At 43.4% G+C, this 22,367-nt stretch overlaps 1 protein-coding gene across 4 annotated transcripts in view; it reads right to left on the bottom strand.

The window, feature by feature from the left end:
* Positions 1–22,367, bottom strand: part of jmjd1cb (jumonji domain containing 1Cb) — an 82,575-nt gene that overhangs the window by 8,253 nt on the left and 51,955 nt on the right. For 2 of the 4 annotated variants that reach the window (XM_079475857.1, XM_079475859.1), the window contains 12 exons: positions 18,240–18,353; positions 11,118–11,223; positions 10,107–10,231; positions 9,854–9,997; positions 9,545–9,586; positions 8,937–9,186; positions 5,860–7,463; positions 5,558–5,730; positions 3,044–5,112; positions 1,066–1,267; positions 758–972; positions 403–555 (listed from right to left, as the gene is read on the bottom strand). In XM_079475857.1, coding sequence (XP_079331983.1) covers positions 403–555; positions 758–972; positions 1,066–1,267; positions 3,044–5,112; positions 5,558–5,730; positions 5,860–7,463; positions 8,937–9,186; positions 9,545–9,586; positions 9,854–9,997; positions 10,107–10,231; positions 11,118–11,223; positions 18,240–18,353 — 5,197 coding nt within the window. Of the gene's footprint in view, positions 1–402; positions 556–757; positions 973–1,065; positions 1,268–3,043; positions 5,113–5,557; positions 5,731–5,859; positions 7,464–8,936; positions 9,187–9,544; positions 9,590–9,853; positions 9,998–10,106; positions 10,232–11,117; positions 11,224–18,239; positions 18,354–22,367 lie in introns of all 4 variants that reach the window. The other 2 variants (XM_079475856.1, XM_079475858.1) reach the window with 2 other exon arrangements.

The following is a 22,367-nucleotide window of genomic DNA, read 5'->3' as shown; positions in this document are numbered from 1 at the left end:
TTAATGCCCTCAGGCTAAATCACAGAGAGGACGATAATGACCAGACACACAGAAGAGCTGTCAATCAAAGCGGTCAGGACATCAGACTCTTCGCCCTCAGGCCAACGCACAGCTGGGGTTTGTTCAGATACAAATATTTGCTCTCTGGAAATCAGGGGCAGTTTATACTTGCGTGAGGACATACATGTATTTATTTCCCAAACTCAAAGTGTACAGTGTGCGTACGTCCAAAGCTTCGTTTCAATCAATTCACTGAACTCAATACAGGATGATTCTGTCAATTCAAATCATATTATAAACCCGCAGAGCCAAACTAAGACGAGTTAAACCCTGTGATTTGTGTTCAGCACACAGAAGAAACCGCATCAGTACAGGGGTGATGATGTGATGATGACCACTGACCTTTGGAGCTCTTCTTCTCTTTGGCCTTGTAACAGTCCAAACACACCACAAATCCACATTTTTGGCAGACCCAGTGAATGTTAAACAACGTGGCTTCACACGCGTCACAGCTCTCTCTCACCCCGCTCACCGCTCGCTTCCACGCGATCTTGACTGCAGAGCAAAACAAACACAACATTCAGAACATTTCTGTTTCATTCTCTCGACCTCACTGTGAGGATGATGATCATCATCTATACCAGACACCAGTATTGTGCTGTCAAGTCCTTTTTGGTCTGTTAACTAACAGCGCGTATGTTTTAAAATCAGTTAATGTGCGTGTGTAGAATGTAGGAGATTTCTCATGATCACACACCATCTTTCTTTATCCACGTGGCCGCTGTGTTCTCAGTCATGACCAGCTGACAGAACTTGTCACCGATGTAGCTGAGGATATATTTGGAGGTGTCCAGATCCAGAGTGTTTTCTTCATAAGAATCTGAAGCCCAGAGACTGAGAGCCTCTTCATCATACTGATCAGGAGATGAGAAGCCATCGATCCGGATCACTCCGTTCTTACTGTAAGAGAGCCTGAAGAGAGAGAGAGTCATGTGCTGAGATGTAACCGCGTAATGAGAGGCACAGTGAGTGTTCATTGAGTGTTTTTTATACACACGCACGCACCGGCGGAAGTGATAGAAGCGACAGAAGACGGGCGAGTGGGCTGGCTCTTCTCCTTTCTTTGTGCGGATGGAGCGACACTCTCGACACTTCTGTAAATTGGGTCCGATCTCTGAACACGAGTCATCCTGCAGGAAGGATTCACCCGTCTGCTTTAACTTCTTCACCTTCCTCCAGTCCTTCAGCACTGACCGCGGAATACCATCTGAACACAGACAGAACAAAAAGCACATTAATCATGTTGTTATATGACATAATTCAATGAAATAGAGAGAATTCTGCAGGGGTGTATGTTGAAATCACACTCGGGCACTCAAGCTAGGGCTGTCCAACAATTAAAACATGTTTAGTAGAATTGTCTGTTCACTGTGCATATTCATTTTGTATGAAATATTTGCATGTACTTTATGTTTATATTTATGTTTAATGCTTGATTTTGATTGGCCAGTCGTGACATTTGCAGGTTCGTCATTCCCAGATAACAACCTCTCAAAACTAATAGAACACGGTAACCTGAATGCAGCAAATCATTTTGACAGGTTTTTTGATCAATTAAATATAAATATGTCTTTTAATAACATATATGACATTATAACTAAGTCAGACTTATGAAACTTAGTAAAACAAGCACATTTGCCAGTGTCTCTTAGCTCCATCATAGATGTTACAGTAGGTGGCTGTATACATCTGAACAAGTTGGTTGTGACCCGCCATATAAACAGAGAGTGAGAAAGAGTAAACAAGTATGTTTACATAAAAAAACAATGGAAAGTGCCGCAGTGAAATTAAAACACATTCTCGATGAGTTGACTTTTACAATCTCTGTTTCTTTTATTCACAGACATGCCATGCCTCGTTATTTCCCACTTGTAACTTCACTGAAGCAACACTGTGCATATTTAAAAAGAGACGTGACGGTTTGGAATTAGTAACGGAGGTTTGTTTAACTGTATGCTGGGCTGGAATTTCAATTCGGAAGAAAGTAGTTCCCCACTTCCTTAAAAAAACAGAGGAGACATTCTGATGTTGATTCTGATTTATCTACACACTTGTGCCGTGGAACTGTTGTATGAATGCAATAAAGCTTTGGTAGTCGTGTGATTGTGCTCTATATAAGCATCTGTGTCCCACAACATGTGGCCTCGTGTCTCTGGCATAATCACAGCCATGCTGACTCTCCTACGGGAGTGATATTGCATTAGTACAGTATGTGTATGTGTTCATAAAATGATTATTATCTTATTATACACAGGCATATATTACTATAAACACAAATAATTACTCTGGATGTGATTCATTGTTGAACAGCCCTTACCCTGAGGCATTCAATTAGAAAGTGACTCTATTTTGCTACACAGTAACCATCAGAAAGGTCTCATTAAAGTGCTTCTGCATAAACGTGAACAATCTAAGAAGTCTAAGACAGCTGCCCTAAAGATGTTTCTCCACGTCATCCAACAGATATCTCTCGAAAACACTGCAAACCTTCCAATAACCCCAAAGTCAACACGAAATAGAATTTAAAACTCATTTGACTTCCATGACATCACATGTTTGAATGAAACAGAATATTTAACCCAAGAAAAGACTTGACATTAGAGAGAAGAGACTGAATTAGGAAAAGTGCTGAACTGAGCTAAAAGAGTGTAGATCATCATTATCATCGTGGTGTATCCAAGTAGAAGTAATTCTAACATTACCAGCTATTTACTGTCATTATATTTATTACATCAGCAATAAATGACATTCAGTTAATGTGATAACTGTTAAAAATGGTAAATTATTTCAGGCCGGGGGGCCCAACTCTCAGCGGAAGGGAACGTGTTTGATTAAAGATTACAAAGGAACACTTTTGCCAATGACGAATATAAAAGAAGTAAACAGGGTCAATTCTGAATTCATCTAAAATGAAGAGTGTGAAAGAGCAGCTGTTATTCACCTTCAGCAAACGTGAGGAAATTTATTTTATTTTGGAACTTACTAGTGCTGGCCAACTTAAGTTTGGTTTTTTCCTTGGCACTCCGGAAGATACAGTTTGTCTTTAACTCGTCGTCGTCCTTCTCATTGTCTCCCTTTCTCTTCTGCATGTCGTTCTGCTTCTTTTTGTAGGTGGGTTTGGGTTGCCGTTTAGTCCTCTGCTCAAGCTTACTCTCACTAGAGTCCGAGTCGTCTCCGCTCTCTGAGGCCGATTCGTACGGACGCTTGAGGCTGCGCCGTGTCTTTCTGTCCTCCGGTGACAGCTTGTCCTCTTGTCCTCTACCGTCTTTGCTTAAGTCAACATCAGCGGAGGCAGATCCTGCGATCAGGCTAACGGTGCATGGCTTTATTAGCTCTGAAATGGCATTGGTGCCTTTTTCAGATTTGTTGGTGTTTTTGTCTTCCTCAGAGTGCCGTGTGAGCCAGGCTTTCTTCAGCTTGTGGTAGTTTTGTTGGCACACCTGTGCTGGCTGTCCGTTGGGTAACGGGCTGGCTTTGCTGGCGGGATTGCCTTGCGAAGTGTTGTCCTGGATGATGGTGGGCGAGTCCTGAGTGGATCGGACACTACCGCTCTCGCTCTCTGAGGCGCTGCTGGAGCCGTGGGAATGAGCCGCAGCCAGAGCTGCTTTGGCCTTCTTCAGGTGAACGAAGTTCCTGGAGTAGGCCTGCGCGGAGGTGGCAGTAGGTGAAGTGGTTCTGGAGCCGCCCTCCGGTGACTCAGTGATGGTGGGAGTTTTAGACACGGAGCTCTCTGGTCTGATGCTACTGCTGGTGCCAGAGACGGGGAAGGACAGCTCTTCTCCTCTACTGTGATTCTCCAGGCCAAACCTGCTAGCAGCGGAGGAAGTGCTTTCATCACTCACTAAAGGAACAAGAGGCAGTGCTGAGCTGGAAACACTACCCTGTGTTACTCTCATCAAATTTTTCTTGTACTGATCACTTGCATCCTCCAGGTTTGTGTTGGGCAGGATGACTCTGCCAGATTCCCTGCTCTCCACCACTGCCTGAGGCCAGCCGGCAAACATTCTGCCACTAGGCGAGCCATCGTACTTTATGCAAGTAGATTGTCGGACGATAACAGATGCCATGGCTACCTGCGGCTTGATTAGACTGTTCTCTGACTGTCTAATAATTTTATCGTGGCTCTTCGGTTCTCCTCCGGCCCTCCAAGGCTCTGGCTCCGCTCGGCTCTTCTCGTCTCTGAGCTCTGGGAGAAGGGTGGGCGGTTTCTGCTGCTCTGACACCTTCCCGGCCGAGCTGACGGGCTGGATTGGGGTGAGCGTCGGAGGGGAAAGACGGCCGTAGGCTACTTCCTTCCGGTCAGGTGTCTGTTGAGTGGGTGGGTGAAATACGGGAGCTCGACGTAGGGCCGGCATACCCTTGGGTTGAGCAGATGGTGAGATGGCCGGGCTAGAGCGCTCGGTGAACGTCACAACTGAGGTACTGAGTGAGTGGACGGGCGGCTGTTGACTTAGCTGCTCTGTGATCTTACCCATCAGCCCCTCTGTCTCTGGCTGGTGTTTAATGAGCGGGGGAGGCTTGGACAGGGACTTGCTATGAGTTGAGCTGTAAGTGCTCAGAGACAAGGGGCTGGACGCCGGGGGCACCTTATCAAAGTAAGAATCTTTGGATGAGTAAAGTCGCGGCGGCTCGTTCACGACGCTGTTAGACAGTGTGGTAAAGTAGTTGGTTTGAGGAAGGGACTGGGACACCGAATGTTTGTACTTGTACAGATCCAAGTGCTCCACCTCTTTCTCGTGGCTTTTGGACTGTGAGGTAATACGAGAGTAATGCTCACGCTCAGACTCCCCGGAACGGATCTTGGCGGTGTAGGGGGCCACCTCTATACTCTCTTTTAGGATGAGACGGTTCTCTTCTTTGTATTTGCTGATGCGGTCAGACTCTTGAGGCATGCGTGATGATGATGGTTGTTGTTGTTTGCCGTGGGGGGACTCCATGTAGATACGGTGCAGTTCTTTATTGGTGGGCGTCCGGCTGCGGTCCGGGTCTTGCTTCAGGTGGCTGGTAGCCAGGCCACGCATCGAATCCACAAACACATTCTTCTCCCGCTCTCTGAAAAGACAACACACACAGTTAGAAGTGTAAAAAACATGATGAAAGTAACACAACCTTCCTATAAGCTTCTTGAATATGCTGCATGTGTTGTTTCTGTAGAAGTCTAGACAGAAGGACCAGATCTCTAACCCCAAGTGTTTCAGTGATTCTAGGTCTAGCTGTTAAAGATGTAAAGCGGACAAAACAGCAGCTTGCCAAAGACATTTACTGATCTTGCTTCAGTGTGTTCTTTCTTAGATATTAGATAGACGAGATATTCAGATACATAAGAACAGTCATTGAATGAGCCTACAGTGCTCCTATCAAATGGCATTTGTTCCAGCTCAGGTCTCAAGGTATTTCACAGCTAGCAAGGCTTCCTGGCCCTGCAGGACTGTGAGAATGAACAAAGTGTGTGTATGTGTGTGTGTGTGTGTGTGTGTGTTTGTGTGTATGCACTCACTCTTTGTGAAGTTCTGCTGGGGTTTTGGAGAGCGGTGGGCTGGAGTGTGAGTTGATCTTGATGGGTCGATGGGGTTCAGCACTGGCTGGTCTGCAAGGAACATGGCTCAAAATGCCCATACTCTCTGCGGACGTTACAGGGGTGGGCTGGTGTAACCAAGGGCTGGGGTTATTCTGCAAAAATACATACAGAAGGTCACATTGCACAGGTCCCACATTAAGATAAAAAAACATCTGTCTGTACTGTATATCAGCTCAAGACAAACATAAACGATGACAAATAACAGACAATTGAACTCTTACCCTGCGCAGGCTGGAGTCTGAATTTACAGAATTTTCTGGATGAACCCACTTGTAACCGGACGGGTAGGAGTGGGCATCGTTGGGGTACTGCCAGATGATGGGGTAGAGTCCAAGCTGGTTGTAGGACGAGCCTCCGTGCGTCTGGGCCAGCAGTGATGAGGGCGGCAGCTGCTGCTGGAGGAACTGCTGCTGCTGGTGGGGATGATGGTGGGCCAGGGTCAGGTGTCCGAGCCCGGAGTCCAGCCGGGGATGACCGCTCAGGATGGAGCCTGGTGGAATAGTGGGCAGCACGCTGGGCAGCAGGTGTGGGTGGTGCACTGGATGACCGATGGAAGAAGAAGGGAGGAGATGGGATGGGTGGTGCGAGCTGGGTGTCAGACACGTGCCGTGAGAGGAAGTGTGAAGTGAATGGAGGTGGGGATGAAGGTAAGTCATGTGGTTGTTTTCCCTTTCCTGTCGAACCAACGCAGGGTCTCTATAAACCGTAAAATGCTCGTTTTTTTCAACCACAAGTTGGCTTTTAGCGGATTCGGACAGCGTGCCGCGGGGAGGCACAGGTTTGAAACTGGAGCGAGGTATGTCCTGTTCGAGTTTGAGTGCAGAGCGACCTGTGGTGACAATGTTTTCAGGGTGACGCGGTTTATGTTTGGACACCTCAGGGGATATTTTTGGTTTGGGCTTGGAGGACTCAAGAACGCTGTGAGCTTTTGAATTAATGATGTCAGGTGAGGGAGTGCACTTGGGCTTGAGGATGTCGGGGGATGAGTTGGATTTGGGTTTGGGTAAGTCAGGGGAGGGAATGAGTTTATGAGGTTTTCTGATGTCTTCTGTTAGCAAGGCATTTTTAATGACCATGGATGCGTACTGCTTCTGGAGCTTCCCTCTCTCACCCAGAGCTGCTGACTCGCTTACTGACGTCACCGGTCGAATGACCTCCGAGTGGGCAAATTCGATTTTGCCAGTAATGCTGCGGGCGTTCTGCTGTCTAGACTCGGGGCCACACACGTCACCTTTCTGAGATGCCAGCAGGGCAGATACGGCCTCCAAGCTCTCTCTGGAACTGGATGTCGTGTTGGCATCCTCCGTGATATCAATCACACATTTGGGCGTATGCGTCAGAGGCGTCCCCGGCCCGTAATGGTCCTTGGGAAGGGTTTTCACAGTGCTCTTCATTTCCACAATGCAACTTTGGAGTTCGGTCAGCCCGGAGCCCTGGTTCTGCGTGCAGGTGGAGTCCTGAGGGGGCAGCGGAGATCTCCACTCACTGTCCGCCCGCTGAGCCACAGCCACAGGCTTACTAGTTTTCTCTGTCAACTGCATCTCGTCCCATGGAGACAGTCTGGTGCTTACACTCAACTCATCCACTGACTGGGAGCCCTGGGATTTCTCCTCGTCTTCAGGAGCGTTGGACGTGCTATTGCATCTGAGCTCATTCTCTGAACTCTGCTCTGAGGACGAGTCCACGCTCCGCTTGTTGGAGATCTCAGAGTCGCTGCTCTCTGACAGGTCTGACGCTTCTGTTTTGAGTCGTTTGAGACCACTCTTCTTGTCCTCCTCGTCTGCCTTTCTCCTCTTGTTTGTCTTGCTTTTGTTTTTAGAAGAATCTAGAAGGACAGAGGGAAGCGCAATGTTAGAGAAACGTTAAAAAGACAGAAGCAAAACATCAGACAATTCCATTCCAAGTCAAATGAATGAGAAACACAGATCAGGATGATGTCATCTTGTTCATGGGTTAAAGGCTGATTGAATCTTAAGTGCTGCATTAGACGTGTGATGGATGGGACCATGCTTGACTTTATGAACACTTAAAATGTCCATTTGACTGCTGTGCCTGCACTCACCTCATCTCTCAAACAAATGACCACAAAGAGTTATGCTAAAATAATTTCTTTACCAGACAACCATCCGGCCAAGAGACCATCACTGAACTCAAATATACAACACAGGCTTGAACCAAACATAAAGTAATCACTTCTGCGTGACAAAAATCTCTTTATGGAAAGCACAAACATGAGTCTATCACATCTCATTTTTGATTTCACTGCATTGGCTGCCTGTCAAATACGACATTTATTTTAAGTTTTTACTGTTTGTATAGAAATCCACAATACCTATCTGAGTTACTATATCCATATAATCACAAGCTCTCAGATCCGCTGACTCTGGCTAACTGCAAGTTCACAGGGCACTTAAAACAGAGGTGATCGTGCTTTTTTTGCTGTTGGCCCTAAGTTGTGTCCTAGTCCATATGCTGCTTCAACTTGATCTATTTTGAAGTCTACTCTAAAAACGTATTTCTTCTCTTTGTCATTTAATATTCTTTGACCTGGTGTGCGATGAAGAACCTTATCCATTTTACAGTGTGTGTTTTATTACGTAGACTGAGGAAGAACAGAATTTTATGAGAGAATCAGCCATGTTATGGGGATTCTTTACGTGTTTGTTTTTCATTATCAAAAGATCTTAGCTTTGCAGTTAGCCTGTGTGTGTAGCGTGGATTTGTTTAACTGTCAGGAATAATGTGTCGGTTTTGAGAAATGCTTTGACCGCTGAGTGCCGTGATTCACATGTATTCCATAGAGGTGTGTAATAAAAGGAAATGCATCTTCAAACATTCCAGTCTCACAACATTTATTTCAGGGGTAGTGTTAGAACTTTCCCTAACCTCACGGTCAAGTCCAAAAGCCCTAATCGGACGGGATTAGTTTTCTAAACCAGGTCTGAGTTAAAACTGTTCTAACACGATGTCTGTGATTTTATGTACCGATCCGGACGGGACTAGATATTACAGAGGTAGGAGTGTCTGTTTCGTATATATTCGTATATATCGGAATATTGAATGAATGGGATGCAGGAAGTTTATACGTGCATTAGTAAGAGCTTACTGATTCAGACGGGATTAAAATCGCAAAGTACGTTTGGGAAACACAAATTTTGATCCCCTGGAAAACTAGTCCCGTCCAAATATGTCAAAAGCTCCAAGTGAACCCTAAACATCCCAGAGATGAAAACTTAATCTGCGAACGGTTCCCGTGTGTACTAACCCTGTGCATAAGAATAAAAAAGAGTGTCTAAACCTTTCCCTCCACTTTCTGTTTTTTCATCTTTGATCCTCTCGTCGTCTGGAACGCTGCTGTCCGAGCCTTTTCGTCGTGAAGAGCGTGAGCCGCGCTGTTGACCTGGTGACGGCTGCTGCTGGTGTTGCTGGGATACCTGCGGCTGTGCATGCTGGGATTGCTGCTGCTGCTGAGAGGCCGGTTTCGGGGCGGCGCCGGACGAATTCATGACGGGTCTGGGGCTGTTCGCTTGGGCGCGCGTGTAATGACCCTGTAAATAATCACCAGTGCATACACAAACAGCAGCGTGAGAGGCCTTGACACGCACATGTACTCCATACAGGGGGTAAGAGATGCTTTTACAACCACCACCAATACCAATGCCAGCAGCGACGGCACTACACGAGTCTGTAAAACATGTGGTCACAGAGCTAGGCTTAAAAGAAGAGTTCCTATGGCTCTTTCAGCCCAAACCCTCTGAATTCATGCAAGCAGAGCGTGTGAATGGAGATTGAAGCATTTACTGAACATATGAACAGAGACGGCTTTCATCATACACAGGGATATGCAGGTGATATAAAGCAGCTCTAGATCTACGGAGAGAGGGGAGAGGGGGTGCGGCCCGGTACCTGAGTGATTCCTGTAGAGCCGCCTGGTCTCCCTCCTGTGGTCTGCTTGCATATCCCCAATTAATGTTTAAAACAGGGAAACAGAGAAGATAAGAAAACAAAAAAAGGTGGAACAGAGAAGTCTGGTTAATGATGAAGGGAGCAATGATATATCTCTAGGATTCTTTAAATGACTTTCGGAAAAAAAAGCACATAGGAACTTCACTTTAAAGGCTAGCTACAGACACAGACGTCCAGCCACACAAGCACACGCACTGACACACACGTGCACGCGACACAAACACAAACACGACGTACACGTTCACTCACATGGGCGGTGTTGCTGTTCTGACTGGAGCGAGACCTGCGCCGAGACGTGATGCCGATGTTCTCTCCTTTTAGTAATGAATGTACCACATCATCGAGAAAGGTCATCTGCACCATAGAGGGGTCGACGTTCTGAGGCTCTAGTACCTACAACACACACACGAGAGGACACAGCAGTCACCGTACCGCTGCACTTGAATATTTGACAGTGAAGCACCCACAAGCCACCATCAAAACTACGAGGAAGCGGTTGTACCTGGTCGTTCATGACAACCATAGTGCGACTGAAAAGATCGTGATGTGTGATGATGCCCGTGAACCACTGGGTGGCTGAATCCTGCCTGTAAACTCGTACACGATAGCCATTCAGTGAATAGGGACCTTGAGAAAACACAAACACACATAAATGAACACACAGCACACTCAATGATCAAATAGTGTTTGCTTCAGATTCTAAGTCAATACATTTAAATGTGTGATATGAGACTGAACAGCTTTAAACTTCTGCATGCTCACATACACCAATACATGAATATAACAGTCTTCATCGGCTCGATAAGGGACGGACCTGTTACATCTTTACTGTCACGGTGTTCATAACATCTCTCTCTCTCACACACGGTTTATCAGCTTCTTTCCATTCAGTCTTCCTTGACAAATGCCGACTAACTGTTGGTCTGGAATCTTGTTGTGAACTTTGTAAACAAGACATTTTGCCAAGACCACCACAACACACTGTGTACCTCCTTTACAAACCACTGAAGTACTCACAAATCAGTTTGCTTCCATAATGTGACCTTCTGCTAAGCGAATCAGAATATTCAGCAGTGAAACAAACTGATTTGACTCATCACCACTAAAAGGACAGTGAGAAGATTCTTTGATAGATGATTCAAGCTAAAACCATCACTTCACATTCACAACCATCACATTACTGTCCCTTCTGAGAGCATCTAGACGTATAGAAAACATTTCTTGCTATTATCAATGTCTTTTTATTCCTTTAGCTACTCTGCTCATTTAGCAATCTAATATGAAACGCTTACTGGTTCATATTCACAAATGACCTGCACTCGTACACCAGGTGACCTTTAAACGGCATTATATTTTCAAGACTTTATATCATTTCAAATGTTGTACGCTTATGATTTGTACACAAAAAACAATCAATGTGTAAAACTTAAAACAAACACATCAGAACAGAAAACAAAGTGACAGAACATTTTATATTATTTACAGAAGATCAGGCGAAATGTGACAGTCTTACCTTGCATAAAAATTTCCTGAACCTTCTGGTCTTTGACCCAGGCTTTGACTTCTTCATGAAGCTGTGGGCAGTCCCTGAGAACAGGACTTAAACTGTCCAACTCATCCTACAAACAAACAACAAAACATCAGCGTATGATTTCACAAACAATCAAATCTCCTCCTGTGATCGAACGTATAAAAAAGGATTTCCCAGGAAATAAACAATATATTTCACCATCAGTATTATATCATCTTAATCATAAATCAATGAATGTAGTTGTGATTGTTCTGGTTGTAAGTGATGTCCAGCTTGTCGATGTGTTTTGTGTTGATTTTCAGATGAGCGAGCTACATGAACATTTACTAAAGCTGTGATCATCTCACAAACCACAGTGTCAAAACATCAAACAGAGACTGTACACGTCTGACAGCAGAGATGATATTCAAAGTGATCAAGTCCACTGAAGCAGGAAACCTCTCTCACACACACACACACACACACACACAACACTTCCTCTTGACAGGAGCCCAGCGGCGCACACGCGCATGTGTGTGTGTGTGTGTGTGAGGGATATCCGCCCAGCACTTCCATTAATTGTTGATGGTGATGAGGAGTAGAGAGAGAGAGAGAGAGAGAGAGAGAGAGAGAGAGAGAGAGAGATAGAGAGTGGGTGGAGCTTATTTACACAATCACACTGCAGGTCTCATACACACATAAACTGAGCTCAGAAAATATATGCATGACATCACCGCATCGTATTTGCGTTTACTCTCTGAACGGTTAAATACAGTACTGTACAGTATTTGAACATAACCAAACGTGCAATAAAGCCGTTCTCAATGACATATTTTCTGTTTGCGTACAGTAATAAAATAGTAGGCTGGGCTACGCGTCCGTCTGGGGAACAAACTATGTGCACATGCACAGATAAACTTCATTCACATTGCACTTTTCTGTCAAAAAAGGATATTAGCACAGCAACACTGTGCGGTTGCGTGCGAGTGTGTCTGAGGGAGCGTGTGAGTGACAGATGCATTTACTTAACAACTGATGCGCGTCAGGGGGCTGCGATTAGATGACAGATGTGGGTAATATCATCTCATGTGTCGTGATCACTGCAGCCGCTTCAATCGCTGGTAAGATCGGCAGCAGTCAATAAACGGGACATGGGAAGTCACGTACCGGACAAATCAGACAGGCTCCATATACGGGATGGAGACGGTTGGCAACCCTACGGCGATTGGTTATTACATTCAGATGAAGACTTTGCTTTTCATTGTAATTAGATACAGTGAGAAACCGTGCACAATACAACCATAAGAAAAATTTCACATCATTCACATGTCAGATCAGTGATATTGTTGCATGTCCACAGCGTGTCTGAAATAAACCACTAGATTCATTTTTACCTAGCGAACACACACACGCATTCCTTCCGGTTTCTATTTTAACGCGAAAGGCTTACAGAACACATGATTTATTTATTGGGCACTTTCTCTGCTGGTGAGGTCCAAGAACACAATCTGATTTCCTGGCCAAGCCCTCGACACAACCACAGAGAAGAGCAGAAAGAGCGTTCACACAAAAGCCAATGCTTTTCCACCTCAATGTCTGTCTTGCAGCAGAATAACATGTGTTTGCACGAACGCCAGTTTCACACAAATGCTGTGAATGAGGACAGAGATCTCATTCCTGCGTCGTGTCCGAACACCTCATGAAGGACAGAGCAGATGCACTCTCTTTCCACCCCCCCACACACACCGGGCTGCCATCCATCACTTTAACAGCAATATGTTCCAGGATTTTCCACATGAGGGTGGTGCTCAGTGCTGGGGGAATAGGAAAGTGCTTCCAGATCCAAACTCTGACCCAGATAAAACAAGCTTCCTTCCCCTCTCTCTCATCCTGGAGCCTGGGAACAGAGCTGGGTGTGGTGCTCGCGACCGTTTCTGTGAAAACATCTCATGACTCGTCTATCTGTCAGCCTCCATGACTGCTCACTGGATCTCATACGGATTGAGTCCACAATCCGTATCCATGAAGCATCTGTGTATGTGCTGTTAGACGATGCTGATCTCAGGAAAGACAATTCTGAAAATAAACCAATAAACACTTCTGTCTGTTCCTTTGCACTTGTAGACGGTTTCATCTTAACAACATAAACAAGCGTTACTGCGCATGAGCACCCAACTGAACTTCCGCTGCACATTCACACACAATCCAGCGCCTGTAGATTATTCCTGATAACAAGCAAAAGAAACCCAGAAGAAGAGTTACTTGGCTAAACTTGTCTCTCCAATATTTAGAATTTAGACTGAGATACCAAGATCAACCGCTAGATGTCAATGTACCGAACGGTTTCTTTAAACGCATGAAAACTACAGGACTCATTCAACAAAGTGTTTATTTAACCAAATGAAAATACAACTAAATTCAACAAATCGTTTATTTAATACCGTTATTAGACAGTAAAATAATAATAACAATTACCATAAAATATAAATAGTCAAATTATAAGACCCTAGCCAAACACAAACCGGAAGTTAACTGGGGGTCAGGCGCGTGTGCGTCCTATGACACCGGCTCAAAACCTCAAAGATGACATACAAACCCCTAACAAACATAATGTACACCACCTCTGCAGCGCAAATAAATCTGGAAAGCTCCAGTTATAATGTGTTAAGCAACGTGACACAGATGTAGATGTGCTGCTGAAGCATGTTTTCATCTCCACACTGAACACAAAGAGACTGCAAAACAAAACACAATGTCATGTTTGATGTCTCATACATCTGCCCAACATCCATCCATACTGTCATACCGTTCATCACATTCATTTATCATCATGTAGTGTTCCTTATCAGTGGGTTAGGACACAACACAAGCTGGTGTTTAGATGAAACATTAACACAAGCAAAACAAGTAAACCTCCGGTGAGTGTTCATAAGCTCTGTATCATCAGAAATATGAAGAAACACAATGTCATGTGTGAGATGATAGTAAACACGTCCAGTTGTCATGAAGGTGGCGTTTCAGGCTGTTACTGTACGTGTGTAAAATTAACAATGTGTTCATTAGGAATGAATGAAGTGCCATTACGCTCTCGCTCCACATGACTGATTGCTCCTGTTAGCATTCCTCTGCTTCCTTCACTCGCTTCGCCGCACCTCTCTCTCTTTCTCTCTATGTGTGTGTGTGAACACAAAGGGCAGACGTGTTCATCCCTGCTGTGTTAAAGTCGTCCTGTCCTCTGGAGATTCACCGTCCTCCGAGTTCAGCTCAAATAATGAGGCTTTTACTTTACTCACACACCCGACCAGATCACATGATAGTTTGACCTTATCTACACTCTGATAACCACAGCAAACATTCTTGCATCATGCCTTTTTGTCTTATGAATATCTTCCATTGTGTTCATAAGAACAAACACATTTATACAGGATATGAACAATCTGAGGGTGAGTAAATGATGACAGACTTTAAAAAATCACGAGCGGTTGTAAATGGTGTTTTATGTCATAGATTAAAATGTGAAAATCTTAACCACGATTTACCAAAAACCCACTTAAGAAGTTGTGGCGATGGAACCGGAAGTGCTGAAATGCAAACTGGCTTCTGGGGTTTGCATACAAAAACACATCATCTCTGAGGTACTCACATGTGTTCCTCCAGCACTATAAATCCTGCGGATACATCTGTCTCACTTGAGAAAAGGAAAAGTTTCTAATGATCAGATCGGCCTGCTCACACCTCCGTGTGGTTTGGATGCTACTTCAAACATACTCTGAGTCGTAATGAACAGATGAGTGTGTCGTGTGGATGGAAAGATGCAGGCGAGTGTTGCCATGGCAGCGGGGCATCGTGGGGATCTGACACAATGCTTGCATCAGTCAGAGGTGTAAACAGAATGTTCTTTCCAGCTCTCTTCAAATGCTTTCTAGCCAGATGACGCACTGACAGGATGAATCATTTTGCGGAGAGCTGGAATGACACCAAGAAAGCATTAATGCTGATGCGTTATAACAGCGCTGTAAATATCAGAGCAATTAAACACCACCTTCAGTGAGAAAACAGAGAAAGAGCGCAGTGACACGTCAAAGCTTTTGTTGAGGAGCAGACGCCGTGTGCGCTTCTGTTGCTATGGCAATACTACATATGTGACGTGTGTGAAAAAAGCTTGTTGCTGGGTGATGAAACGTATGTAGTGTTTAGGACGGCATGATGTCATTTATACAGCGCAGGTACGGAGAGGCATTATCCAGTACATCATGACATCATGATTCTAGAAGAATCTTGTTCAGAGACATGCATGCCAGGGCTCCAGACTGTGACTAAATGGTGGCATTTCACGACAATTTTTCCTTAGTGTTTCAACTGAAATAAATATGTTTCGCCGCCTGCAGAATACAAGATACAAAACAGCAAAGATAACGAAATATGTTGCGTGTACTGTATGCACGTGAAGATAATGCGGGAAACATGCGTTTAACTTTAAGCACTATAATATTGTATAAAACAATGCTGCAAAGCATATACAATGTTATACATCACGTTACATGCTTTTTATTTTTGAGTCGTTACTGATAAAAGCCAAATGTGTGTATCAACTCAGCTTTCATGAAGAATAATCACTAAAAGCCTTCAGGTCTCTGTGTGCGCGTGCAAAATACTAAACTGAGTTCTCTTTCACGGCTTCTTACTCTGAAACGGACGTATAAACTACGTCAAAACTCCCATATTAGCAAGAATCCTTGTAAAAGTAGTTTGTATTGTAAACAAACAGCATGTGTGTTACAGTACAGTGCGCAAGCTCTTAAAGGGACAGCAGCATAATAAAGATCTCTGTTTATAATGTTCATCGAACAACAAAGGACGGGCCCAAAAACATTAAAGGAATAATTTTTTAAAAATTAGCTTGGTAGCACCAGTGCCATCTCTCAAATGTTGGTTCTAGAGCCCTGCATGTTGACTGCAGCGACTGCATCTGTGTGTGTGTGATGTATGTTTCTTCATTAACTGAGAGTGTATCAGGATGATGTAAGTAAAGTCATGACGAGCCTGGGGATGAGGTCACAGAGGGTTACAGCACACTTGTTTGTAGGCTTTCTACACACCATATTTCCTACTCTTACATTAACGTTGTACGTATTTTAAATATGATTTTGAACATTCTTCAAAACATCTTCCTTTGTGTGAGTGAGTAATTAATGAAAGAATCCTTCATTCTCGGGCGAACTATCCCTTTAAATGTAATTCTCAGACTCGGAGTACATTATTGTCATCCTTAATGAGCAGAGCTAAAAGTTGCAGAAACATTAACGTTCATGACCATTAACAAGAGTTTGATTCACCATCACACAGAGCTTTGAAGTACTTTGCAGGTCAGATTCTTCCTCCTCCTTCCTGAGGGTAAATAAATTCATGTCCAATCCCCACACAGTGATGTGGCACAGAGAATGAGTATGCGAATGTGTCCTGCGGAGATATACATCATAACAGGCTTTTTCTGCTTCTCTGCGCTGCCACACAGAGACTCGATTGTTAGGATTATGCCAAACAGATTCCTGAGCTCCGGGCCTCCACCCATCCCAGCATCAGGAGAGAAGACGGAGCTGAACTTCAGCAAGCAAACGGCACGGTTTCCAAACACTTCACAGGTCAGACTTCCGCCATATTTACAGTGGGGGGGGGGGGGGGGGGGGCTGTGTTTCCAGTTCCACAATGAGAAGTGTGTTTGAACGTCAGATGTGGGTTTGACAAACTTTCTGTGGTAGATGACAGATGCCCGAGGAAGAAGGAGAAAGAATTACCTGTGTGTCTCCTCTCAACGTGTGCTGACGTGCGGTTCATCTGCATAGTGTGTGTTTCAGTCCTAACGCTGCATTTCAATTCTGCTGAGCCCAAAACTCCAGACTCCATTAAGAATAAAATGTACACAAACCAAAAATAAACATGTGCTATTCAGCTGATCAACCTTGTCTTGATGCATGCTGGGGTTGCTCACAGCTAATGTCCATCTTAGCAGCAACTGCAACAATAATGCTGGAATCATTTCAGTGATGGGTGTTATATAAACGGTGGATGTAACGCTGGATTTGGAGATGGTTTGAGACTGATTGATGGAGCGGTCCCTAAGAGATGCCGGACATGACCCGTACGCGGGTCAAAAGTACTATACCACAGTGAGATCTCTTCAATCTAAAGACTCTTCAGAGATACTTCTATATAGGAACTCAAGGTTAATATGAGATTGGCACGTGTTACCTCCACTTTAAGTCGATTTATCAGTTAATATTATATTTAGCTGTTTTGGACCACAGCAGTCATTCTTCTGACTCTTGACTCAATAAACTTCGCTCATGTGTGGTGTGCTGTTTTTACCCGAACTCCTCGGCTTTAATTCTTTCCTTCTTAGTTCTTTAGGCAGAAATTACCAAGCAATCCCATCACTTCTCTAAACTAGGTCAGCACGGATCACTTACTGAAGGGAACGATGTAAGATCACATCATGTATGCAGTAAACCTTCACTGCAGTCACAAAAAACAACTCAAAAAACAACCTACAATTCAATATATCAGAAACACCCCCACACACAAACACACATTACAGCCAGTGACGCGTAAGATCCGGGTTCAGAGGGAGAGAGAGGACAATAATTTGCTGGCAGATGGCTTTTCATTATCCGTCATGCAGGATGGAGGTGAGGATAATACATGTGCTGAATATATGAATCCAGCAGTGGAGAGCATCTCCTCCCATCTGTCTCTCTCTCTCTGAGGCAGATGAATGTCACCGTTAGCACAGAACAATAGAAGAGGCTGTTTGTTGATGTTATTAGCGCTCCGAGCTTGAAGTGCCAATGAAGGCGAATTCTTGTCGCTGACCGGCTTGTATATACAGAACATCCACCGGCAGGATCCATTAGTGTAAACACAAACTCTAATAGCGGGAAACTCTAGCAAGGGATTTCCAGGAACATGTGGAAAGGGTGGTAATTTAACCAAATGGACTTGGAGAGATCCATCTTGGATGACAGAATCATAAACCAATGAACGGCTATTCCCAGACAGAGATGGACGCAGGGTCAGTGTAAACAGACGGATGTAAAGAGGCTTTAACAGACGACATGAGACCTTCACCTGATAGGGCTGATAGACTCCTTCATCCGTCAGAAAGTCCAGCCGTCTGTCAGAGAAGAACTCAAGGGCTGTGATGGAGCTAAGCACTGTCTTTCCCACCAGAGGCTTGAATGTCTGTAAGAGAAAGAAAGATTCAGATCAGTCGACGTCAGCTTCTGTGATCTCTCAGACAGGCCCACACATCATTTGTCATCTGAACTTAACTGAACATCACATAAACATAATCTCTCTTTCTTTGTTATAAAATATTGTTTGCATGATCGACAGTCAATAACAGTCATTGATGTTAAGCCTCCGCTTGCAAACACACAGTGTAAAAACATCAAGATGTTACTGAGCCAGGTTAAGTATGAACAGTGGAAAACAGGTCCTGAGACTTTAATTCAATCAGAAAGCTAAACTGACACACTGGCATGAGCTCGAGTGTAATTGGATTCATTACTAGTTTGACCTGACAGTACAGAACTGAAGTGCACTTAAACATTGTGTGTGTTCGTCTGAAGAAACACACACACACACGGCAGGCATGAGACCGACAACACATGATCACCATCAAAACAAATGTTACTTTCTGGTTACCGACCAACATTCCTACAAGCCAAAGTGCATCGCTCCTGTGTAAAATCTGACTTTGATCAGGAAATGTTTACTATTCATCTGAAATGAATGTTAACACTTAAAACTCCAAAATCTGATAAGTCAAAGTATTTTCATTAAGCTTTTGTAGTTTTGAAAGACATTACTGACATTCTGCAAACGTCTTTTGTGTTCTCAAATCAGTCATTTCAGTTTTACATACAGTAGTATATGATGACTCAATACGCAATATTTCACACCTTGTTTAAACAATCTTCACCTGCATTTGCAATTTGTAAGTCTTGTTTCATGTAGAAAAAGAGCTCGGTGTGTGCGTGCGGTTAAGTTAAACCTCAGACTCTGTGCCGTATGCCAGCGTGTGCATGTGATCTTTACACATGCTGAACTTTTGGCTTCACAACCTACCATTTCAACTTCTATCAATAGAGGTCAGATAGACATGCCCACGACTGACTGCGTCTAAACACGACCACAATGAGCAGCAGAAAGAGTGTTTACACCATTAAACGCTGTTAAAGATCTGAGGTCAGATGAGCTCTGTTCATGTGAAACACTAGCTGTGGATTTACACGACAGAAATAAACATCGACACGCAACACACACACTCATATAATCATCTGTATTATTAAAACCTCACCAAAGGTTTTTATAACAGTTACAGTTGTGATTATTAAAGCTGCAGGATAAAGAATTCCAGTATTTTTGTGTACAATGTCTTTTTTTGGAGGCATCTGCAGTGTTCGTGTCTGTGGTTTATCTCTCTATTCCAGCGTTCAGAGAGTTGAATCAAGGCAACAGTCACACGAGCCGTTTCTAGGACAGATAAATATAGCAACAGCACATCCCATCCACATCTCTTAAAGGAAAAGCATGCTTTGTTGTTGTAACAAACACACAGATCTGTGGAACATGTTAACCTGACGCAGCTGCAATGATCAATTTAGAAAAGACTGTGGATATTTCTCCTCCTCTGAAGAGCTCTGCAGGTGTTTTTACACAAACATTCACTGGTGATTTCTGAACGCAAGCTTGTGATGAAACATCTGCACGACTTCCTGAGGAAACACCACCATGCATCTGTTATAAAACATCATATAATCTCTACTACTACAACTGGTGCATTGAGCCATTCACGGCCAGATAGAGACCTTACACCTTTCCCCCACACACACACACACACAAACACACACACACAAAGGCACTTCCTTCTGCAATCACGAGTGGGTCACATCTGTCATTTGTCATCGGGGAGTTTCCTCTCATCACCTTCATGCTGCCAAACAAACATCACAATAATTGCAGCTCATCTCTAGAATACAGAAGACACCTGATCAGATCTACACACACACACACATGAGAGCATCCCGCTACAGACAAAGCATCATCCGGCCGGGCTTTAATTCAGCTGTATATGAAGAGTTTGCTTTCAACTCCTTCAAATCATGTTTTCTATTGTGCATTCCAAATACTATCAATCAAACTGCAGTCGGTTTGTTTTGATTCAAGCCATAATAACTCAAAAAATACAGCTAACGAACACAATAATAACATTAATAACATCATAAAAACATGATTTTTGAATAAATGACAAATGCAGTTATCTGAGTGCACTGGAATGGGAAGCGAATGTCAGTTATTCAGGACGATGCTATCTGATGAAGGTCACGGAGGAACTTCACTTACACATGATGTGTGAGGGGTATCCCTGCTGTGAACATTCAAATACATCTCTATTCTGTGTCTGTTTGAACAGAGCGATGTACCTCAGATGACATTTACGGTCTCATGAACTATTGCGTCTACACCACCTGACAGACAGCTCATATACTGACATCATGGTTTGGCATTAACACACACACTCAATGACAGTAGCGCTCTTAACAGAGCTTTAGACAACCATCACATTCATCACACAAACACACACGGGGATCATTCTGTTTTAGTAGGAATACTAGTTGGAAACCCAAAACATCAGAGTGTACATCTGACAATGTTCAATTTAAACTTTACACTGTTATTTCTTAAGCATGTTTTTGCATGTCCATTTCCGTGCATGTGTTTTTTTAAAGGCATAGTCCACCCAGAAATGAGAATTATTGAAACTTCTAGTTTATACAAAACTGTATAAATGTCTTTGTTCAATTTAACACAAAGATATTTGGAAGAAGCATCATTGACTACCATAGTCTAAAATGGTAGTCAAAGGTTCCCCGGAATTGCTTGCTTTCCTAAATCCCGCGAAACATATTTTGTGTTTAACAGAACAACAATATATATATATATATATATATATATATAATAGATAGGAAACCATTTAGATAAGTAAATATCACAATGGAAAACATAATTTGGCAGTTGCTAACCTTGATTTGACACTAGTTTTCATTCCTTTTGGGTGGGTTTTAAGGGGTCATAGGGCTGAAAATATTTCCCTGTATGTATGAATTACAGCCTCACTGCAGAACTACAAGCTGCTATACTGCGTGTGTTTGTGTGTGTGTGCATCCCGATCCAGAGACGGAGCTTTACATTCCTTCTGCCAGTCTGAGAGAAGCCAGACTCATGAGAACTCACCCCACACTGCAGACACCATCACATCTCAACAGGAGACACGCTACTTTCTCACTTACACACAGAAAGTTAATAAATGAATAGACTCAAAACTTCTGTCATCATTTACAACCATCTAACTTCCAGAAGCCATTTGACAAATAAAGAATATAAATGAAAAGAAACAGAAATAAAGAGGTGTACACATTTTTCGCTTTACATCCCTTCACATGGTGTCTGTCACTGTCAAAAAACATGACTTCTGATATCAATTGATTGATTCACATTCAAAACAGCTTAAATTTCAGTCTGATGCTCAAACAAATCTACTGGAAGACATTCATTGGGTAGAACAGAATATACTGTGAAATACGTTTGTTAAGATACCATAAACATATCTTACAATACGATACCTTAGGGAATATCACGATACCACGTAGTATTGCGATGCTGCGTCATGTTCAAAATCTAAATGAAACATGTTGTACTTTGGGAACTGTATTATACTGCACATTACAATATTTGTAGTATGAACAGCAGTTTTAGCAAAAGTATAGTTTAATATTTACTGTGTTAAGATTTAAAAACACAAGTGTCTAGTCATTATAGCAACATTTACTGTAGTGTCTACTAAATAAATATTTTAACATCAGAATGATTTGAAATAGCATGAGCCCTCTCCCTAACTCTCTAGTATGCATGTATAGTAATGTATGACTTATAAATCTCTCTCTCTCAGACTTGAGAGTCATAATTAGAAACAGTCACACTATGCACAGTGCTGCATTGACGGAGCCGTTTGCTAAATGGGTCATAGTGTAACCCCGCCCTTCTTTCCTCAAACACACACTATTTCAGGCAGTACACTTGTCAGTGGATCAGAGAGAGAGAGAGCAGACTTACTTTCCTTTCCTAAACGAAGACACAACACATCTCCTCCCACAGCCACATCATCTATCCTCATCTTGAAAATACAGTTCA

Source organism: Barbatula barbatula (assembly GCF_947034865.1).
Source record: "Barbatula barbatula genome assembly, chromosome: 16".
In the NCBI taxonomy this organism is placed as follows: Eukaryota; Metazoa; Chordata; class Actinopteri; order Cypriniformes; family Nemacheilidae; genus Barbatula; species Barbatula barbatula.
The sequence above is the reverse complement of the archived record's forward strand: the minus strand, read 5'-3'. Positions and strand labels throughout refer to the sequence as shown.